At 47.0% G+C, this 21299-nt stretch overlaps 1 protein-coding gene across 1 annotated transcript in view; it reads left to right on the top strand.

Moving 5' to 3' along the window:
* SLCO4A1 (solute carrier organic anion transporter family, member 4A1) overlaps positions 1–11348 on the top strand; it is a 13244-nt gene extending 1896 nt beyond the window's left edge. The window contains exons 2-11 of the mRNA XM_010148910.1: positions 51–141; positions 967–1088; positions 1418–1529; positions 6222–6376; positions 7230–7425; positions 8022–8187; positions 8800–8972; positions 9340–9404; positions 9921–10069; positions 10876–11348. Of these exons, the coding sequence (XP_010147212.1) occupies positions 51–141; positions 967–1088; positions 1418–1529; positions 6222–6376; positions 7230–7425; positions 8022–8187; positions 8800–8972; positions 9340–9404; positions 9921–10069; positions 10876–11025 (1379 nt within the window). The 3' untranslated portion in view covers positions 11026–11348. The remainder of the gene's footprint in view (positions 1–50; positions 142–966; positions 1089–1417; positions 1530–6221; positions 6377–7229; positions 7426–8021; positions 8188–8799; positions 8973–9339; positions 9405–9920; positions 10070–10875) is intronic.
* Positions 11349–21299: the final 9951 nt, after the last annotated feature.

The following is a 21299-nucleotide window of genomic DNA, read 5'->3' as shown; positions in this document are numbered from 1 at the left end:
GCTGCCTGACGCGCTGCTATGTGTCTGACACGGCTTCTTTTCCCTTTCAGCTGTATTCTACACTGCTGCAATCCTTGGGCCTGCAGCGGGTTATCTGGTAGGAGGAATGTTTCTAAATATTTATACTGAAATTGGCAGAGAGTAAGTCGCTAAAAAATAATCTTGTTCCTTTTCCTTTATGCTGTATGTTTCCTTTGGGGTAAAAAATAATAATAATCTGGAGCAATGACCTGGTGGCTGGGTGGAAACGTGCCCACGGTGCTCAGTGGTGTTTCTGCAGGGGTGCTGAGCCTGGAAGGGTGGCTTGCATTAGTGCTGTTGCTGGAAGAAAATTGCTGACAAACCTGTCAGCTTAAATCCTTCCTCACGCTGCAGTGCCTGTGCTAATGAGGCTATGAGCAGCAGGTGAATTTTTTGAATGAGTTCCCTGATGAGGCAACGCTACCAGTAGTGCTGCTCGTCCTTCTGGAAATACAGCCAGGATGCTTAGTCCCTCCTTGCTTCCTCGTATTTGTAATTTATTCTTCTCTCCTTACAGGCTCTTTGGCAGATGGATGGTTTAAAAAGGGGGAGCGGGTTTCCAGGGGACAGAATGGGTTATTTCCACTAGTTTTCTTGCAAAGGGCTCCAGGGTGAAACAGGGATTGTAGCAACCCCCAAAGCACAGATGGAATGAAGAGAGGTGACTGTGCAAGCCGGAGATTCAAGGAAAATTAAAAGATGTAGTTTGCAGGGCTCGTTAGCTGTTGTGCTCTCCGGCAAGGCAGGCAGTGCTGCGCTATGGTGGGAGGGATGGTGGACGTGGCATCCCCAGCAGATAGCCATGGGAGAGGCCAGAACTCAGTTCCCTTTGCTGACGTCCCCCCCAACCCCTGCCAGCTTCAGCGCGAGGCACGCCGAGCTGTCCCTCCCCGTTTCAAACCGCCGCCTCTCTCCCTTGTGTCCCTTCTGCTTCATTTCTTCCAGGATTGATATGACCCCCGAGAACACGCTGTGGGTGGGGGCATGGTGGATCGGCTTCCTGGGGGCCGGAGCAGCCTCCCTCCTCATCTCCATCCCCATCCTGGGGTACCCCCAGCGCCTCCCAGGTACGTGGTCCCACTGTGGGTAGAGGGAATTGGGGCTGGGGCTGTGCAGCACTCACGCCCGCCTTGGGGCTTGCATCCTTATGCAGGCATGGGGGGGCGGGGGCGCAGGGGACACGTCCAAGGAAGAGCTTCCATTGTTTAAACTGTAATTGCTACATGGATTTTGCCCCCACGGCATTCCAGCTGCCTGTTTCCCTGCTCCTCCCTTGCAGCCATTGGTGGAGGGAGGATGTCGCGTTGCATTTTCCCCCCCGCAAAGCCACCGCCACGGTAGCATCTGCATCCCACGTCTGACATGCTCCTTGTTCCCATTTGCCTCTCGTTCTCAGGATCCCAGCGGTATATCGTTATGAGAGTGTCAGAGGCTCATCAGCTAAAGGATGGGAGCCACAAAAAAGCATCGGATCCAGACTTTGGGAAAACAGTTAAAGATCTGCCTGGGTGAGAAAACTGCCCCACACTTGAGGTTCAGGCACCCCTCCCCAAAAGCGGGAGCTATGGGCCCCAACTGAGCTTGCTTTCTATGATGCAAGCTAAAAGGTTGTGCCCATCCGTGTCCGTAGGGATGGTGCTTTTTCGCAGAGGAGGTTGCACAGCGCCGGGTCCCGTCAGCGGCCGGGAGCTCTGGGCAAATGGGCTGAACTAGAAATGGTGCTGGGGATTGCATGGGAGAGCAGGGGACACGGTGCTGGTCCTCCTGTCTGTGGTTCTCGGAAGCTCATGTCCGCATGTGAAGACCCACCTGCAGTCACATGCAACACGCTGAGTTTCACCGAGAGTGGCTTGGTGCCAACCTTCAGGTGACAGGAGATGCCCAGGCGTTGCCATCGCATTCCCCCCCCAGCCGCATTATTTCTTCCTGTCTGCTTGTGCCTGCTCACCTGGCCCAACTGGGTGTTGGCCAACACCTCCTCCTCTCTGTCCCCTCAGGGCTTTTCTTCCTTTCCTCTGTTTCTGTTAGATCCATGTTTTGTCCTCTTCATGACAAAAGAGAGGAAACAAGACCCCGCCTCTTATAGCTCCATTCCAAATCCCAGGAACAAGATATCCTGCACTGTAGCTTTCTGTTCTTTTTCTCTTTTAATCTTAGTTTCCTTTTTTTTTTTTTTGTTCCTTCTGCCTTTGTATCTTCCAGCCACCTTTTATGTGTTGCTACTTCTTATTTCTCCTGCAAAGCAGTGACACAGCAGTGCTCTTAATCACAGGGCCGCTGCTGTGCTCTGGGGTGTGGGCACCTTCCACGAAAGGAGGTTTGGTAGGAGAGGGTTTGAAGGGTTCCTGGGTTCCACAGGCAAGTGGCTAAAGTAAGATGCCGTCTTTTAACCTGGAAACATCTGCAGTGGATCTTTGAAATATTTTATGATATTTTTGTTTGGTCTTGAGTTGTATTTAAATGGTCTCAAGTTGTGCCAGGAGAGGTTTAAATTGGGTATTAGGAAAAGTTGCTTCACCCAAAGGGCTGTCAGGCATTGGAATGGGCTGCCCAGGGGGTGGTGGTGTCACCATCCCTGGAGGGATTTAAAAGACATGTAGCTGTGGCACTTAGGGACATGGTTTAGGGTGGACTTGGCAGCGTTAGGTAAACGGTTGGACTCGATCTTCCAACCTAAATGATTCTGTGTTTCTATGACTTTACATGGAGGGCAGGGGGAGAGGTGCTGCTTTATTTACAGTTTGGGCTTAGCTGGTGTGCAAGCTGTGGATGTTACAGAGCCATCCGTCTATCAATTCCTTTCGGAGTTTGCAGTCAATAAGGGGATTTTTCTCTTTTGTATTTCTCCCAGGGCTGTTCTTAGGGAGGAGTTTGCATCTGCGTGTGACAGTTGCCCCATACTAAAGCAAACACTGAATGTCGCCAAATGCCATGCCGCTGCCAGCGATTACTTCTGAATCTGAGTTGTGGTGTTTGCCTTCGTGCTGGCAGAGGAGGACTGAGGCAGGTGCTCAGTCCAGGAGTTTTCAGCAGCAGTCGCTCTGCGTTGTGTCAATGCAACTACTCACGTTGGTCTGAAGTTCTTGGAGACTTTGTAGGAAGTTTACCAGGGGTTAAGGCAGTTTTATGAAGAATATTACATTGAACAGATTTCAGTGCTGTTATTAAATGGCATTCTTGACTGGGTGCCATTTTCCAAGGTCACGGCTTTTTCTCCGCACGGAAATTAAATTCTAAACCTGAATTTAAATAATGATAAGGTTATGACTAAAACCAACACAAACAGGGTAGCAGAGAGGGGTGAAATTCACTGATAGATGCTATTCTTGCTAACCTGGAACAAAGCTCCCACTGTTTCTCTCGTACTACAGTGGGTACGGAGGCGGTTGTCCGGGAGCATCTTCTCTCACCCCTCCTTCCCGAAGAACAAATAACTGAAGGTGGGCAACTCCTATCAAATAATTCACATCAGCCCAGACCTTAGTGTGGTTTTTGTTTGCAAGCAAAAACCCAACAGACTTAGGTGTTCCCTGCTTTTGATTAATAAAAGGGAAGTGCCTTAAAGGGTTGCTATTCTGGAAACTTGTATAAAAGAGATCACATACGTGCGTGCAGCTCTCGGGGACACATGGACCGGGCTAGAGAGCGAGGCCAAAGGACACTCTTGCTTTTGTTTTAGGAAGGGATTGGATGCTACACATTTTCTCACAGTGCAGGCAGTAAGAGTCTCACAAAGATAAGCAGAAATACTGATGAAATAAAATACTATTCCATGCCACCAGGTCCTTTCTAAGCAAGCTTAATGAATTGCTGTATTCACAGTGCTGCCTAAGAGCGGGAGCTTACAGGAATGCAGCCCACACAGCTTCATCCTGTGCCCTGAAGAGACTTCTATCTTAATTCTTGGGTTGAAAAGGACTGATAAAATAGCATTTTCCTTTATCTGGTTCCATACAATTGCTTTCATGAAATAACCCCTGCTGTCAGTGCATAGCGATTCAAAGAGAAGACACGTAGAGCTGTGCCAGGAGAGGAGGCTTTGTCCTAGCGACCTACGGGACAGAGTTTGTGAGCATCACTCACTGCTCCGTCAAGCCCTATTCTTCAACACAAGAAGCTAGGGTCAGTATTTCACTCATCCCTCTTGGATTAGGTGGCAGGGTGGGGCTTCGGTTTGTCTCATGGCTTTACTATCGCTTCCATGCTTGTAGAGGGAGGTGGGTTTACATTCCTGCGGGACCTACGTGGTCCCCTGTGTTCCTTTGGTGGTGGTGACAGTAGGTGTCACTTTGTGCTGGGAAACACCCCACTTACATACTCTGAGACTGTATAAATATCCATCTTTCGTTAACGACTCGTTAGCTTGTGGCCATACTCTGTTACAGTCTGGGCTATCCTGTTGCTCAGAGGATCAGGCTGGGATTGTACAGGTGCTTCCAACCTACTCAGCAGGACCATTACATGAGGAAAGAGTACCTATATGTGCCCATGTCAGTAAAGACTTGCAGAATCAGGGTTTATAGATGGTGGGATTCTTCTCTTGGCAGTTCTGAGCCTCCTGAAATCTCTTTGGCTGCAAGAATTGAGAACAGTCCAGACTATTCAAGAGTTAGGTCGTTTCTGGGTGTGTTTAAAGTCCTATTGCAATGAAAAGCTCTGTGTTTGACTTTGGTAAGGTTTTATATGCCATAGCTCCTCACAACTACATCTTCTGTTTGCAAAGAGATTAAATTACGTGAGCAAATCCTTATTCAGCATTGAAAGGAATTCCTCTGCATTTCTTACCTGCCAAGAGGCATGAAGTCACGCTAGTGCCAGGGGACAACTCCTCTCTTTTCTCTTGAACTGTAAAAAGGTGAAGGCATTGCACATTTCCTACATCAGCCACAAAGCCCACAAGTGTTTTCTTGCCAAGACATTAGGCTTTGTGCTTCCAAATAGAGCGTGGTCGAAAAGGTAATTCCTGGAAAATAGTTCAGTAAATCAGATAATGCCAGCAGCTAGACAAGGGTTAGTATAAATCCCCCTGTAGTCAAGGTGTAAGAATGTGTGGTATTTCTGTCTTTCAGCTTCTTTGTTCTTTTGGTATAATGAAATTCTCCACTTTATGTGAGTAAAGTTGCATAAACCTGATGAGCCTCAGCATGTCTCTCACTTGCTTGTATTGCAGTTGGTTTTCTCTTATTTCGTATTTCCTCCAAAGCAGTAGGTGGTAAGTCACCGCACTTTTCAGTTCAGCAAACGTCCCACAGCATCCCTGTCATGGCCATCACTGCGGGATGACAGGTTTGTGCCTGTGTCTGAAATGGGATGATCTGAGGTACCGGCCCGGGCTAGGCTTGGGGAAAGTCATGCAGCAGAATTTCAAGCTGGTTAAGAAACGTCCCCTGCAAATCAGTGTCAACCCTCGTAGTCCAATATCCGAGGTAGTGAGAGATAATTGAGACCATCCCATGTGCCTGAGGGTTTTTCTGTGTCTCAGAGATGGAATCGTTGCTGAATCATCTTTCCGCATATAAATACACAAGGCAATTTTTCAGGCCTCTCTATGGCTGTCTACTAAATCCTGGTGGGTTGACAATAAAATGTATTTGCTCAACTCATACATTAAGCTTAAAGTAAAACCGTGCTTAGATTGTGGGAGAAAGATTGCTTTCTGTTTTTCAGTGGGATATAAGGTGTCTGGGAGGTGTTTTCTCCATATCGAAAGGCTTGCTTGGTATTTCCCTTGAGCTGCAAAACATTCGTTGCTGTCAAAGGTTGTTACTCTCATGAGGACATGGGTGCACAGGAGTAGCTTGTGCATTTGTGAGGATGTAACACAACTTTGTTCCCTGCTCTTGGTTAAGTTGGAAGTCCCGAGGTAACTGGCATCAGAGACTAATAAAACCTTGAAATGATTGAGATTTGGTGAGGAGTAGTGTCTTTTCAGTATTGCCCCATTTAGGAATGGGAAATACCCATCCTGACCCTAAATGTTGGAAAATTACCACTGAAATCATCCATATAGAAGTTGTGGACACCCTGAGTGTGAATTATATCACACACACATGTGGGCACCAGATGGGTCTATTTATCCCATGTGCATGATGGGATGCTGCCTTGTCTTACATGTAGTCCTTCTCACTTGAAGACAGGGGAATGACCTGAAATCAAAATGTGCCACAGGGATTCAATTCCAGTATGTTTGTCCTCCTCAGATCAGTGCTGCTGCTTCTGAAGAACCCCACCTTCATCTTCCTCTGCTTAGCGGGAGCGACCGAAGCCACCCTCATTGCTGGGATGTCCACATTTGGACCCAAGTTCCTGGAGTCTCAGTTTAGTTTGAGTGCCTCTGAAGCTGCTACCTTTTTTGGTAAGGTCACTACAAAAGCACTGTAGCTCACTGTGGAGACAAACGCGCTTTGCAGTCCATTTACAGAGCAGTTCTCATCTTCAGCTGTTAGATAGGATCGTTTCCCATCAGCACATCTGTACCAAGTGCTTTTTCAGAGTCCTATCTACTGACATCAGGATGAAATTTATCACTTCTGTAGCCATCTGTTACCCTCTAGAGGAAGGCAACTACAAAAGCACTGTAGCTCACTGTGGAGACAAACGCGCTTTGCAGTCCATTTACAGAGCAGTTCTCATCTTCAGCTGTTAGATAGGATCGTTTCCCATCAGCACATCTGTACCAAGTGCTTTTTCAGAGTCCTATCTACTGACATCAGGATGAAATTTATCACTTCTGTAGCCATCTGTTACCCTCTAGAGGAAGGCAAAATAATTGTAGTCAGTTCCTTCTGGTGCATTACCAGGAAACAGTGACTGAATGTTTCCTCTAACAAAGGATGTCTGACGTAGGGGGCCATAGTTTGTCAGCATCCTGAAACTGGGAAGATCCTCACTTAACTGCCATATCATAGACCGAGGAAGTGGTGTCCAACAAGCATCAATGTGCATGATGTGCTCCTCAGAGTCTGTTTTAAGATCCCTGGATAGGAAAAAACTGCCTCACCAGGCTCATGCCATCTTCTGTGAGCTGCTATGGAGGACCACCTGCTGTAGCAAAGTCCGCTGAGTTCCCACCAAGAAGCCACGCAAAAGCTGAGAGGTTATTGTCACACACTGCAGTCAATGTATTCAGACATGAAAACTCCTTGCTGGCATTTCTAAACTTGCTTGTGGGTTTTTTTCCCTTTTTTTTTTTTTTTTTTTTTCTCCAGGTTATCTGGTCGTGCCAGCCGGAGGGGGAGGCACATTCCTGGGAGGATTCCTTGTGAATAAATTTAAGCTCCGCTGTTCAGGAATCATCAAATTGTGTTTACTGTGCACAGTGTCGAGTCTGCTGGCTATATTCATTTTTTTTATTCACTGCCCTAACATGCCGATGGCGGGAGTAACCCAGATGTACGAGGGAAGGTAATAACAATCATCCCGTCCGTCTTGTGCTGCGTGGGCCCGGTCGGAGTAGAAAGATAACTCCAAATACACGGAGCTGGTGGTAGCCACGTGTGAATGTGTTGGTGGTGGAAGATGTTGTCCAATCAGTCTTGCAGGCAGATACTGAGGGAGAGACCAAGAATATAGATGTCCTAATTTTGCATCTAGTTGTAGTTTATGGAAGAGGGAAGAGTCTCCCACTTTAGTGAGGGAGGGATCAACAGCACCGGAGTGTGAGACACTGCACTCTTCAGTTGTCTTTGCAGGGTCCCCCGTCTCTATCCAGTGGGATAAACTGGACTGAAAGTGAGAATCTCCTCTCCAAATGGACGTGTCTCCGTATAAGTTGCTCACTTAAACTGTTTTGGTAGCTGTGGGAAAGAGACAGGTCCAGGGCACGATTCCTGTTCATGGTTAAAACACGGTGAGATGAAACCTTTCCCAAGCCTAGATTTATGCTACTTGAGGATCCACTACATCTTCTACTGTCCCCCTTTCTCCTCTTGCTCTACCCCTTTCCTCCTGAAAAATGCTTTTTGATGTCTCCCCATCGACTGCTTCTGTGTTTTCCTCAGTGCTTTGCCCGGTGGCCACCTCAACCTGACAGCAGCCTGCAACGCTGAGTGTGGCTGTCGACAGGAGACCTACAGCCCTGTCTGCGGGAGCGATGACATTATGTATTACTCTCCCTGCCACGCTGGGTGCAAAAAAGTGTCCGAAAATCTCAGGAATGGCAAGAAGGTATGACTCAAAGCACCGTGTGTGAACACAGTGATGACATCTTTGGAGTGATTTGGCTGGCTCTGCCAAAGTGCCAACAGGCTTGAGCTTTGCTGCAAGCCAGTATAAAAGCTGGATCAGGATGGATGCTCTCAGGCATCACCTGGGATGAAGGTAGAAGGTACCCTGAGGTTGCCCTGCTTTGCTTCTCTCGATGTGTTCTACTGTTTTGCCTCACTCTGGGTCAAACTGCTGAAATCCATCATAAAACACTGAGGCAGGCAGGGAGCTTTGTAGGTGCCCAATTCCTGTCCTAGTGCTTGTTTTGGGTCTTCAATAAAGATGATGCATCTCCTCATCCTTCCAGCATGTTGGTTATAGAGACAGGCGAAGGCTCAAGAAGGCCAACGATGCCATTCAGCATTCAAGGGCTGCCTGGCAAAGTTAATTTCTCTTATTTAATGACCTGTTTTGAAACAGAGGTGTGTCAAGAATGCAGCTTGATTTCTGGTTCACTTTGCTCTGTGTACAAATCCAAGATGGTTTCTGCCCTCCTTAAATTTCTTTCTTTTTAAAGTTTTGACTATGACCATGCTCCCCTTGGCAAAGCACCCACCAGCCTTTCTTTCCCAGGTCTATCATGAGTGTAGCTGCATTGAGAACACCCTCCTGCCTGGCCCTGGTGAAGCAGAGGCAGGGAAATGCACCTCCTCTTGTGCGAAAAGGCCCCTGCTCCTGTTCTTCATGTTCGTGGTGATCCTCTTCACCTTCCTGAGCAGTATTCCTGCCCTGACTGCCACTCTGCGGTAAGCACGGGATCGCTCCTCCTCTGCCAGCGCTGCAAGAATCCACCTCTCCACTTTATCCTGCTGGCTCAAGCCATGGGGAAGGTGTGATGGGAACCACCTTGTTACTGACATCAGGACTAATTCCCTTCCCTGCCTGGCTGGGAAGGTAAATTTTAGCACTCGCAGCTCTGCCTTCTGACATCAGGCACCCACGTGCGTGTCCCAGTTTGCAGCAGTGGTGGGTGGACATTGCCCTGGGGTGAACCTCAATCTCCGGAGGGGATGGAGGTCCCAAGAGTGCTGGACCCCAGTGTGTGGTGTTGCAGAGCAGGGAGGTGCTGTGCAGCCTGGCAGCATTCTTAAACAATCCCCTTTTGTTCCCCAGGTGTGTCCCCGACAGGCAAAGGTCATTCGCGCTCGGGATCCAGTGGATTGTAGTGCGAACGCTAGGTAAGGAACGGCAAATTTGGTCATGGATATGGTCTGCTGGCTTTGTGGAGCATGTGCCAGTCTGTTACCCAAGAATAAAACAGGTTGGGTCGGAAAAGAAGAGGGTAGGACACACATCGTTGAAAGGAGGATGTTTTCTCTTGTTTGCTGTGATTCATAAAAACCTAATTCCCTTTGCATGTGGTTTGCAAACTGAATGAAGGATTGTGTAACATGGGGAGTTGAAGAGCAGTGTCTGGGCAACGTGTCCTTATTTTAAGAAAAAGGGAGCAGAGACATTGAAGCGCCGTATTTGTGTCATGGCTCTTGTGCAACATGTAGGTCACGATGGTCAAAAGACCCGCTGGACTCAGATCTTTAAATTCAGTGTATTTTGGGTACCTCATGGCTCTGGGCACAGCTCTAGATGTTGCAGGATGTGTTTGCAGCAGAGCCCGATGTTTTTCTGCAAGCACCCTTCATCTTGCAAGTGCTTAGGTGCTTCCCAAACTGAAGGTCCACTCTTTCTTCCTGCAGGAGGAATCCCTGGCCCCATCGCCTTTGGGTCCATGATTGATAAATCCTGCCTGCTCTGGCAGGACCAGTGCGGCGACCAAGGTTCCTGTTACATTTACCAGAACTCCGCCATGAGCCAGTACACCCTCATCGCTGGACTGGTCTACAAGGTGATGCTGCCTGTTAACCACCCTCTGATAACGTGAGCAGGTCTTTAGCAGACAGTGTTTTGCTCTGGGAGAGAGTTTTACAGACTTGAGGTGTCCTGATCTGTACTCCCCCAACCCAGATTAGACCTCACACAAGAAATGTTCTCAGGGAAGGCAAAAGCTCCTTTTGCTTCTCGACAGGTAATGGTGCTCCAGGCACCATCATTCTCTTGAATTCCCATTACTTCTGAGGCTTACAGCTTCTGTTGCACCATATGAAATATCTCCTCTTCTCCCAAGAGTTACCAAAGTGATTTTTTGCTAGAAATGGAGTAAAATACATAACTGCAGTGTGTTAGTGAGAGTGAGGGATGACATAGTGAGTAGGCTGTAAATAACCATTCCCCGGTCACGGCTAGAACATAAGAGAGCTTAGCTGTGTATTTCTTATTTATTAGCTGAAAGCCATAATTTTAACTGCTCCCAAACAAGCACTTGCCCTAGATAGTAGTGTTTAGCAGTTGCTGTGATAAAGAGGCTTTCAAGTGCCTTCCAGAAAATGGCTTGGGCAGTGTTAGTCCACACAGTGCTGCAGGTGTCTGTGTGGGGCTGAGCAGCTTTCCAAATTCCCACTGTGCCATTGCCACAGGGCTGAGCTAAATTCAAATATTTTGCCCTCTCCAGCTCTGTGCGCTGGTCAGCTGCCCAGGCTGGCCTTCAGCATCATCTCCTCCCCAAAGTTTGGTCAGCAAATCTCTTCCTAAATGAGGGCTAGGCGCCTGGTTTTGGGGAGAGCAGAGAGCAACGTGATGTCTTTGTGGCTGCAGGTGCTTGGGACAACCTTCTTTATAGTCGCCTGTTTGCTCTACAAACCCCCCGACCCAGAGTCGGCTCCGGGCAGCTCGGATGCATCTGAAGATGGCAACTGTGACCTCCAGGAAGACAAACCTTCACTGACAGCTGAGGAGGATATATAGCGCTGTACGTGTGCAAGTGGCTTTCTCAGTCTCAAAAATATGATGGGAAGACGTTATGCAGTCCACAGGGGGTTTTTAAATTAATAGTAATATTATCACCTTTTTTTTTAGTTCAAGATAAATAATTTAATCAACGACTGGTGTGCTCACTATTTTCTTAACAGCAGAAGCACATTTAGAGTTATGTGCTGATGCCATATGCCGTTATTTAATTTAATTTAAAGAAAGGGCTACTGTAGCTTTATTCTGTGACAAGCAAGGATCGCGTTCTCCACTCGTGGAAATAAGCACCAGTAACTCCAATGGAGCATATGGGGTTTAAACCACCAGAAGATCTGGACCCTAATATCTCAATTGTAAAGGCAACTGTAGCAAAACCTCTGCTGAGACTTCCTAAGGCTGGAGGGAGCCCTGCTGTCCTGCAGTCCGCATTGCGAAGAGGACGACTGGCCCTCAGACTGCTGTGTGCAGAGCAGACGGCCCCATCGTGTCCTCCTCCTTCCTGTGACACACAGCATCGCTCCTTTTATTCAGGAGCAGGTTATCTAATTATGCAAATCCGTATTACCGTGCACTGGGAGATAGGTTTGAGAGGAGATTTGTCTAGCAAATTCGTCAGCACGCTACAAGCAGCCATCCCCACGAGCTGCCGAGCTCCGTACGTTCGCTGCCTCGTTCCGTTGCAGGGTTTGCACCGTGGCCACACGTCGTTTCGGTTTTTCTTGCCTTGCGTAAAGGTGATGCCGTTTGCAACGTACTGTGCAAAAACTGCACCGCCTTTTGCTGTTTGTTGGGTGCGGGAAGACGCAAGATACAGATCGATGCAATGCTTCTCTTCAGTTGCTCTGTAAATACGTTGGGTTTGGGTAGATGAGAAAAGTCAGAATCGATTTAATTTGTAGACTGCTAGCCTAGGGCAGAGCTTGCCGTAACGACAGACTGCCTTGTGGAAAGGGGATGCGGACTTGTAGCTGGCCTGTTTGCAAGGAGGGAGGGCAGCATCCCCACAATGACCTTTGAATGTGCGCTTGCAATATGGATTAGGACCTTTCTGATTCAGAGGGGGAAGCGGAATTTAGGCGGACATATGTCTGGCTTCCCTCTCAACCCAGATCAGGTGAGGTTAGTGCTTAGTCTGCCTGTGTTTGCACAGCCACACAATCCAGGTACAGCTCTGGGGGAGTGCTCTGGCCAGCCTCCAGAGTCCTACACTGTATAAACCTCGTTCACAGGGATGGGACCTACGTTACTGAGCTGCAAAACTGGTACGTCTTTCGTGCCAGCTGCTACTTAGAATTACTGTGTTTGTATATTTTGTGTATTTATGCTTTCATAAACGGACACGGGATGGGCATTTGTTTCCTTTGTTAGCAAAGAACTGATTCTCAGAGTGAGGTGAAGCCATTCCCAGTGCTAACAGGGATGGTGGTGCTGGGACCATGGTCGATGGCGGTCAAGAAAGCAGCTTCTTCCACTCACAGATCCCCTTCCACCAGAGCCAGGTAGTGACCTTCTCGCTTCCAAAGCCTGTGTTTCCCAGCCACTGTCAAGTGCTGGGAGAGACTTGAGCATCTCCAGTAACTGCTGGAAAAACCAGAAGTGCAAAAGGTGAGATGGAGGATGGCATTTGGCAGCTTGAAGCAGGTGCAGCTTTGATGGGCACAGTGTGAGGCAGAGCCCTGTTTTTCCAGGGGTCCACTGATGCAGGACTTAACCCCAAACCCCAAAGGTTTCTTCACCCCCTTACCTGGGTTTGGAGCCACCTGCAAACACGTGCCTGTCTCCAAGTTTTGCCCAGCGGTTGCACTTCCCAGCTTATAGACACTTTGGGTACAAGCAGGGATCTTAGACGGGGAAAATGCATGAATGTATTTTGGGAACATATTTTATGTATGATGTATTTATGAAAGGTAGAAGTTTTTCTTAATATATAAATATATATGGATATTGCAATGCAATTCTAGTGTTTATAAAATGAGCTTTATCTGAGTGTTGTTTTCAGAGCAAAAGAAAAGCTTGTGGGATTCTGGGCATTTGTTACGTTTCTGTGGGACTGGTAAGTCATGGATTTAAGTAAGCAGCAACAAGGCGTTCCTTTTCCATAAACAGGTTATGTAGGTAACCTAAAATATTTGAAAGTGTGTTTCCCAGTCTTATATGAAGTATTATATTGCTTTAAAAGCAGAGAAATACAACCAGTATTTCACAGGTACTCGTGTGTATGTTGTCATCAGTTGTCACCCTTTCCCAGCTGCTGTTCTTTCCAGGGGTGGGCTGGATCCGTGCTGCCTGGGAAGCCCGTGACACAGACCCTCCTGCTAATGGAGTCGGGGCCACCCCATGGGGGTCCAGGCTTCACTGCAGGTCATCGTGGTGTCTGCAGAGAGGAGAGTTTGGATTGAGGTTTGTGCTTCAATGATAGTGTTAATAAAGCCTGTCGTGGATGCGGGAGCTGCAGGCAGCATCGTCTGACGGGTGGGACAGCAGGTGACATTGAGACCCTGGGGGTTGGTGCCTCCTACAGACTTGGTGCCTCCTTCTGAGACAGAGGACAATTGCTCTTGAAGGCAAAATGAGGTTTTTGGTTGCTGAGGAAGAAGAACGAAGAGGTCAAGGTAATACCTTCACTTCCCTCTTCCATCCACAGGCCAGCCCCGTTAGAACCCTGGAGCCCCTCCCAGACCTACACTACGTAAACGAGGACAAAGTCCTGTGTCACTTCTGGTTTGCTTAAGGGCTGATTCATGCTGCTGAAGAATACAAACAAACAGTGGTTGGTATCGAGGAAAAGCCACAGGGAAGTAAAACAAATGAGCACCCAGAGGGGAGTCCAAGCAGGAAGAACTGAACGTTATTTATTGTAGAAAGAAACTCAGGCAGTCAATGAGCTGCTTCTCTAGTGAAGAGTTTGTTTTGAAGCTTCCTGGAGGTTTTAAGATGACAGCAAATAAGAGTTTTGAATGCGTTACACCGCTGGTTTTGCAGAGGTTCACACCCTTTTTTTGCTGCTACAACCTCCCTTCTACACCCGGGTGTGCAGAAGAGCCCGGATGCCTCCCGGTCCTGGCAACTGCAGCCCCTCGGCTTCCCGCGCTCCCTCCCTTGCAGCCCAGCCTTTGTGCTCCATAGGTGGGAACACGAGAAAATACCGATAATTCACTTTTTATGCTATAAATATGATTTTTATACTATAATCGTTAATATAATAATGAGAATTAATGTAACTCAAGAAGAAAAAAACCCAGCTGATTGACATGTTTTGATTGCATCAAAAGAAAGAATCCCCTTTTTTTTCCGGGGGGAGGCCCTTTTCCTGGCTGTGGGTCGAGGTCCTGCGTGGGGCGCGGGCGGGGACCGCGGGCCGGGTGCCGCTAGATGGCAATGGAGACAGCAGCACAGCCCCTCCGCGCTGCTGAGAGCAACTTCTTGCTGCTTTGCAGAAAGGAGAAAGGACTGGATTCCAGATTTGCACCAGCAAAACAGCAAATATATTTTATAAGACCCAAATGAGGTTCAAGGTAAACTTTTAGCATCTAGAAACACACTTTCCAGGGAAAACGGATATAATTTGTAATTAGAAAATGATGCAGCAGGTAAGGGTCCACACAAGACCTGGTGAATTATTTTCACAAACATTGATAAATTCTTATTTGAAGCCAAGCAGGGATGGAGAGCTCTGAGCTGTCAATCAAAAGGCAGTTTCTTTCTTTATGTTTCCCTTTTTCCCCCAAACGTGATCATTGCAATCACTATTAACCTGAGCCTTTCACCTCACTCCCCGAATGTCTGCAATGTGTGGCTCCACCATCCAGACCCACCTTCGCATTTAACCCTAAATATTATCTACCCCTTCTTGGAGGGTAACCCCTGCTGATCCCCCTTGACCCTCACACACCATTGTTGCTGTGTTGTCACTAAGCTGGAAGTGAAAAGTGAGGAGGGTTTGGGGGTGAAGGGTTAGCGAAGGGGGTGCCAGCCCCCCCTAGTGCTGGACCATGCCTTGGGTTAGAGCCCGGTGCTGTGCAACTCCTTCCCCTTCACTGGTAAAGCTTGGGAAGGTGGAGATGCTGGGCTTTTTGGAAAACATGACCTGCCAGGAGCCTTGCCACAAGCTGGCAGAGGGGTACGTGGCAGCACCAGAGCAACCTGGGCGATGCAAAGGGGGATTCAGGGGTGATTTCCTGGCTGCTTCTTCCCATAGCAAAATTTCTCTATGTCTAGCCAAGACTAAGCAGTGTTATTCTGCTGATGCTGTATGAGACTTCTCAAGTCTGACTCTCCTCTTGCTTAGGACAGAAATTGAATTGACTGAAGTCAACTAAGTGACACAGAATGAGGAACAGAAGTGAAAAAAAGTGGAAGTTTTGGAGTAACCCCACAGTGCTCTGCTCCAGCTGAACTCAGTAGAAAACCTTTTATTGAGCCCAATGGGCTCATAATTAATACCTTCTCTGGCTTGCTTTAAAACCAAACCACCATAAAGAAGAGTGGCAGATTCAAGGAAACTAATTTTACCAGCATGGGCAGACTCAACCCAGCAGACATGGTGGAGGCCAGGAGGTGTGGCTGTGGTTCTGCTGCAGGAACGGCACTGGATTTCTATGGAACTGTTCAAGGGGATTCAAGGGATCCGAATGTGCTGGCATTTTCTGTGACCAAAATAATTTTATCTAGAACAGAATAAATGCCAAATTTTTCTTTTCTTCCCTCAAGTTTTCATGTTGACCAGCACAAAGCAATTTTAGAAGATAAAAATGAGACAATCCTGCTCCTTCAAATGAGGCATTGAGTTTCCTCTCCAGCTGAGGACCCTCCATCCAATTTCCTAGAGCACATAGAAGACTAAGTCTCACATTAAATTAAGAATTTCACTTGTGTTACATCTCGCCTGCTTCATTACCAGGTAACACTTTGTCAGTTAATACATGGTGCTGAGAAACCTCCTGGAGTATATGGGATGAGCACCAAAAACTCTCATTACAGACCTACCCTTCTAGTAAGGGGGAAGCAGAGCTACTATAAAATTGATACTGCAGCCGTTCAGTGAGCCACTAATGCACTAGTAACTATAGAAACTGTAGCTCTAGACATGAATGTTCGACATACAAATGTGCCCTAGTTCAAACTAATAAGAAAAATGGGATCTCTTACTATTCTAACTCTCTGGTTTAAAAACACAAAATCTGTTCCAAGTGGAGCAACTCTTTGAAAGTTGATAAAAATCACAAAGCCTTCCACCACAGCAGAGATAAAAATTAAAAACCGTGAGGTATCCCAGCCTTTATGGCATTACAGATAAAATTGGCCCGGTAGTTGTCACCTAAGCAATATCAGTGAAAAATGTTTTCAATAGGAAAAGTAGACTACCTGACATCCTTGCATGCCGTCGTTCCTGAGGATGTATTGGCGATGCATTTCCCATGGGAGAGACAGGCTCTAATATTTGGTTTATCCTGGGGTGAAAAAAAGCAACAGAGTTGAGCTCAATGCACCAAAAAAAGGTGTTTTTTTAACTTGGGTGGGGTGAGCAGTGAATTTCCTTCCAGGAGCAATGAGGCTGTAGCAGCTCAAGTGTGGGTCATGGCACTCACTGCTCGCAGAAGGCAGCAGCCAAGTGCTTGGGTGGGGTGAGCAGTGAATTTCTTTCCGGGAGCAATGAGTCTGTAGCAGCTCAAGTGGTCATGGCACTCACCACTCGCGGAAGGCAGCAGCAAGGCAGGTTACGTTGTGCCCCTTTGCCATCGCTAGCACAGAGCTGGCATTGCGTGGAAACACTGTGAATTGTGCTGAAACGTTTAAACTTGGAGCAAAAGATTCTTGGGCACCGTTAAGTTTGTGTGTGTTTGCGTCAGTCAGGATCAATTGGGGGTTGTCCATCTAACTCAATTCTTAAAGACTTGTTGCTCCCTCTGCAGAAAAGCAGCTTTTCCTCAAATGCTAAAGAAAGCCAACCTTGGCTTTCTGATGTGTGATCAATCTTTAACAGCACGTTAAAACTTTATTTTCCGCTTTTTTTAACATGATAATCCACAGTTCCTAACCAGCAAGCTGGGAAGATTATTTGGTTTTGCACGATCCTTTTAACACTTCACTTGGCTCTGCTCTGGGAATATTCTCCCGCTAAGACATCACAGTGTATTCTTTCATTTTCTCTCTACTCTGAGGAGCTGGGACTAAGCAGCGTGTTACCTGCATCTCTGTAAATCAGATAACCGGGAAGAAAACTGATGAACAACCAGGATAGTTTATCAGTGTTTTTCAGGGATCCCACACTTCGTAGGTAGGTATTATTCTGGGCTTGTGAATGTTTCTGGCATCTTATCTGCTTCTTGTCTTGCTTTGAATCAAATGATTCTCTTCTTCTGTTAGAGATAAACCTCACCTCATTTTTCATAGCCCAGTTATTATCGTTATCGTGGAGATCTCGGTAGCTCCACGTGGGATGGCTCACAGGAATGCTCAGTTGGGTTTTACATTCCTTGTGGATCCTGCAAACACTCGAGAAGCAGGAGAGCATCTGGTCCTCCCTGGGATTCACCTCAACAGTGTGCTCCAGCTCTGTGGGTGCTGGGGCCCAGAGCAGACTGATGTGCTGCTAAACCTCTGCCTTCAGCCCCAAAAACTTCAGCCCCAAAATCTGTAGGGAGACCTAGAAAACTTCCCACATCACTCCCACAATGCTCTCCTGCCCACCCCCGGGGTGGGCATGGGGGGCTGTGGGTACGGAGCAGGACCCAGCTGCTCTCAGCCCTGAGGGGTGCCTGGGGAAATACCTCCCACAGGAGCATCCCAGAGCCAGATGAGTGATGCTCCTGGGGAGGCACAAGCTGGAAGGAAAAAAAAAAAAAAGAGTGGCTGTACTCATGTTTTGCTAATCTAATTAGGCAAAAGAAACATCATTAATGCTCTGCGTGTCTAATTGATTACCATTCCCACTAAGCACAAGGTTGTGCTCATTAGTGGAGCGTCGAGGCTGCGCATGCCTCTTTGCCTGAAGTTGCAAATATGTTGTGAATCTAGAAGGCGCATCTCATGCCTGTCTGTGTAAAATACTTAGCATTTTTATATGACTATTAATGATGAGGGGAAAGGGAGGAGATAGCAGAAAAGCCCTAAGTACAGAATACACAGAGGGTCTTGGAAAGCGAGTGTTTGTTATTTTGCCTCATTAGCAGTAAAAGGGAGCAAGGTTATGGTGGTGGTTTTTTTTTTCCTCTCCCATAACAATTGTAAAGATTTTCCACTCTGCGTAGAAAAAATATAGTAATCTTTGGGGCTCCATTGAGCTGAAAACCTGGAACCACACAACTCATTTTCATCAAAATTAATCTGTTTTCTAAATCTTCATTTTGTGTTGCCTTTTTTTTTTTCCAGTTTCATACATATTGAAATGAAAATTCATTTTGTGCCCAGACCAGGAATTTACAGCTTATAAAAGGATAAATGTGAGAAGATTTCTCTCTCTTGCTGAAGTCTAAGACATGTGTGCCTGCAATGCCAGCCTGCCCCCCCCCTGCTCATATTCCTGGGGCATGGCTCATCTCAGGCAAAGACTGGTGTCAAAATGAATTTCTGCCGTGGGATGAGATGACTGGCATCCTAGGAACACCCTTTATTTTCACTGACTATGGAGATAACTGGTTCACATACAGATTTGATTTTAATGTGAAATAACCCCAGGCATTTCACAGTGTCATCAGGTGCCTTTTCCACCTTGGAATGGAGAGCACAGGCAATGGGAATATTTGCAGCAGGTTTCCCGAAGGCTCCTTGTCGGCACCAGCAGGCTCTGCCTAGCCTGTCCCAGGCTGCATTATCCCAGGAAGCCTTTGCTGCAGCCCAGTGGGCCTGGACACACACTGGCCAGAGTGATTTCCCAGCTTCAGCAGCTGCTCTTAGTGTAGGAATATAAATAAATTTATCTCATCAAATTATTCCTTTTGCAAGTGACTAAATGCAAATTCTGATCCTGTTTTCCCTTTTTCTTGTCCTACTAGAGGGATGAAAGAAGTTACTATAAAAATATCAAGAGTTCCAGACTTATTAAACTTATTTATAGGTAAGTTCCCTATTAGCTGGGTCTGAACTTGCAGGTAAGCAGAGGCTGAGTTTTTTGACCACTTTGCCCTGTTACCCAGAGGACTGCAGCCCTATCTACCTGGTCCAGTTTCCCCCAGCAGCAGAAAACAAGTTACACTTGGCCCATGCGAGCCCAGTCAGAGCAAATAAAAGCCCAGAGCACAGCCAGCAATACAAAACCCTCCAGAATCACAGCACAGGCATTGCCTTCCCTGGTTGTGTTTGGTCTTGTCCCCGGGAACAGTGACAAATCCCGTGTGAATCTGGGTCACGCCGGGACAGTGACAAACGAGCGGCACACACTCTGCGTGCTTTAGCTTTTCGCCTGCAGTCAGCCCCTTTTCGGGTTGTGAAAAATGGTTTTATTCTTCAGGAATGTACGTTTAAAAAAAAATTGCAAAGCAGATAAATGCAACCGACTGAGTTTTATGTTCACTTCCAACAGAATTGTTGTTGAATTTTGTTTCTGTTTCTTTGAGGTGAAAAAAAAAAAAGTTACTTCCAAGAAGCATTTGCAAATAATTGTATTTACAGAATTATTTTTGCACTCATGGGCTCTCAGGGGAAGCAGTGGGAAAGGCACCAGGACTCGGTACCTTGTGATCTGACTCACAGATAAACTGCTCAATGGATCCACTTCCCAGGCTGCTGCTATTTTAGTTTGGCATTTGTTTATTTTTTCCTTTCATTTTGCACACTTCCGCTTCAACACTTGCCTTCCTGTCACCGCCACACTTTTCATTTCAGCGGGAGAGAGAAACCGAAGGCTCAACAGGTTAAAGAGAGATCCTGTTGCAAACGCTGCCCCGTGCCAGGAGGCAGCTGAACGTTATTAAAGCTTATTCCTTTCTTTTTCTGGCTCCTTATTCCCAAAGAGATGGAGCTCACTGCAGTGAAACCCAAGGCTGAGAAAACAGTTTTCCTACCCGGATAAGGAATGTAGTTAGTGTGTTAGGAGATGAGGCAGACATGTTTCAAGCAGCAGCACTGGGAGGTGTTTTACTAACCCTCCTTTTCCAAGCAGCTGCCCTGGGGGTCTTGCCCATCCCTGTCCCCTCCTGCCACCTCTCCATAGCTGCAAGATTCAGCCTGCAACCAAGCAGACCCCAAAACTGTATTAAACCAGATAAATTCCCTTTATGTCTCTGCAACTCAGGAAAAAGCACCCATACCAGACCTGGAATTTAAATTCTTTTAAAATGCTTCTTTTGGGGTGTTTTCAGCCTAAAACAGAGCTTCTGGGGATTTGAGGGTTCCTACCTGCATCTATGCCAGCTTTGGGTTTTGAAGAAACATCATCTTAGCTTAACTCACCCAGCATCCCAGCCAATCTTCTACCTCTTGAAAGCTTGAGTTACCAGCTTCCATGGAATCCTTACACAAACCCTATAGGTAGATTAAAGCTGGATCTGAACAGTTTATACCCCCCAAGCTGCAGGGCCAGTGCCCCTGGTCCCTGGGTATGGACCATCCCCCGTGTAGCTGCGGTGGGGACAACCCTCCCCAAGCATCTGCCCCTCTCACACTGCAAAGGAGGCCACTAGCACTTGCCTTCACCTTCCCAAAACGCCCGAAAGAAATAAGGCAGACAGGAGGTTTTCATCACCCCCTGGATTTGCTCAACAACAGGAATAATTGCCATGACAACGTGATTTTGTGTGTGCTCTATTAAGCCAATCTTGACCACAGTCCCCAAGAGGACTTGGGTGTCCCAAAGGTTTACTGTCACGTCTTCCAGCCCTTCTGGGGATGCCTCAGATACAATGGGGAGTCCAAAGCAGCACATGTGTTCAGTCACCTGAATCCTTCCTCAAATATCAGTCTCTCTTGGAAATTTCACACTGCAAAAATCCACCTTGCTTTCCCTCTGGCACTAGGTTTCTGCATTTCATTGTGTATTGCCAGAACCGTGAGCAGGAACATACATACACACGTATAGAGGAGAACAGAAACACTTCAAATGAACGATCGAGTTATGAAGATAAAGGTAAAGGAAACATAATTATTGTAGAAGCCAACAGAGACTATGCAAATGCTGGAATGGATGAAGGAGAAAGCACTCACCGAGCATTGCCACGTTTGCTTCCATAATATCCTGTTTATAGAGACAAATCTAAACACAATACCTAGTTTCAAAAGAGCAGCATTTAACCTCCCCCATGCCAAGTGTTTTGATTTAGGCTTCTCTTAATGTG

The sequence above is a fragment of the Eurypyga helias genome, unplaced genomic scaffold (assembly GCF_000690775.1).
Source record: "Eurypyga helias isolate BGI_N326 unplaced genomic scaffold, ASM69077v1 scaffold13563, whole genome shotgun sequence".
NCBI classification, from domain to species: Eukaryota; Metazoa; Chordata; class Aves; order Eurypygiformes; family Eurypygidae; genus Eurypyga; species Eurypyga helias.
Note: the sequence above shows the minus strand (reverse complement) of the source record. Positions and strands in the feature narration are given on the sequence as shown.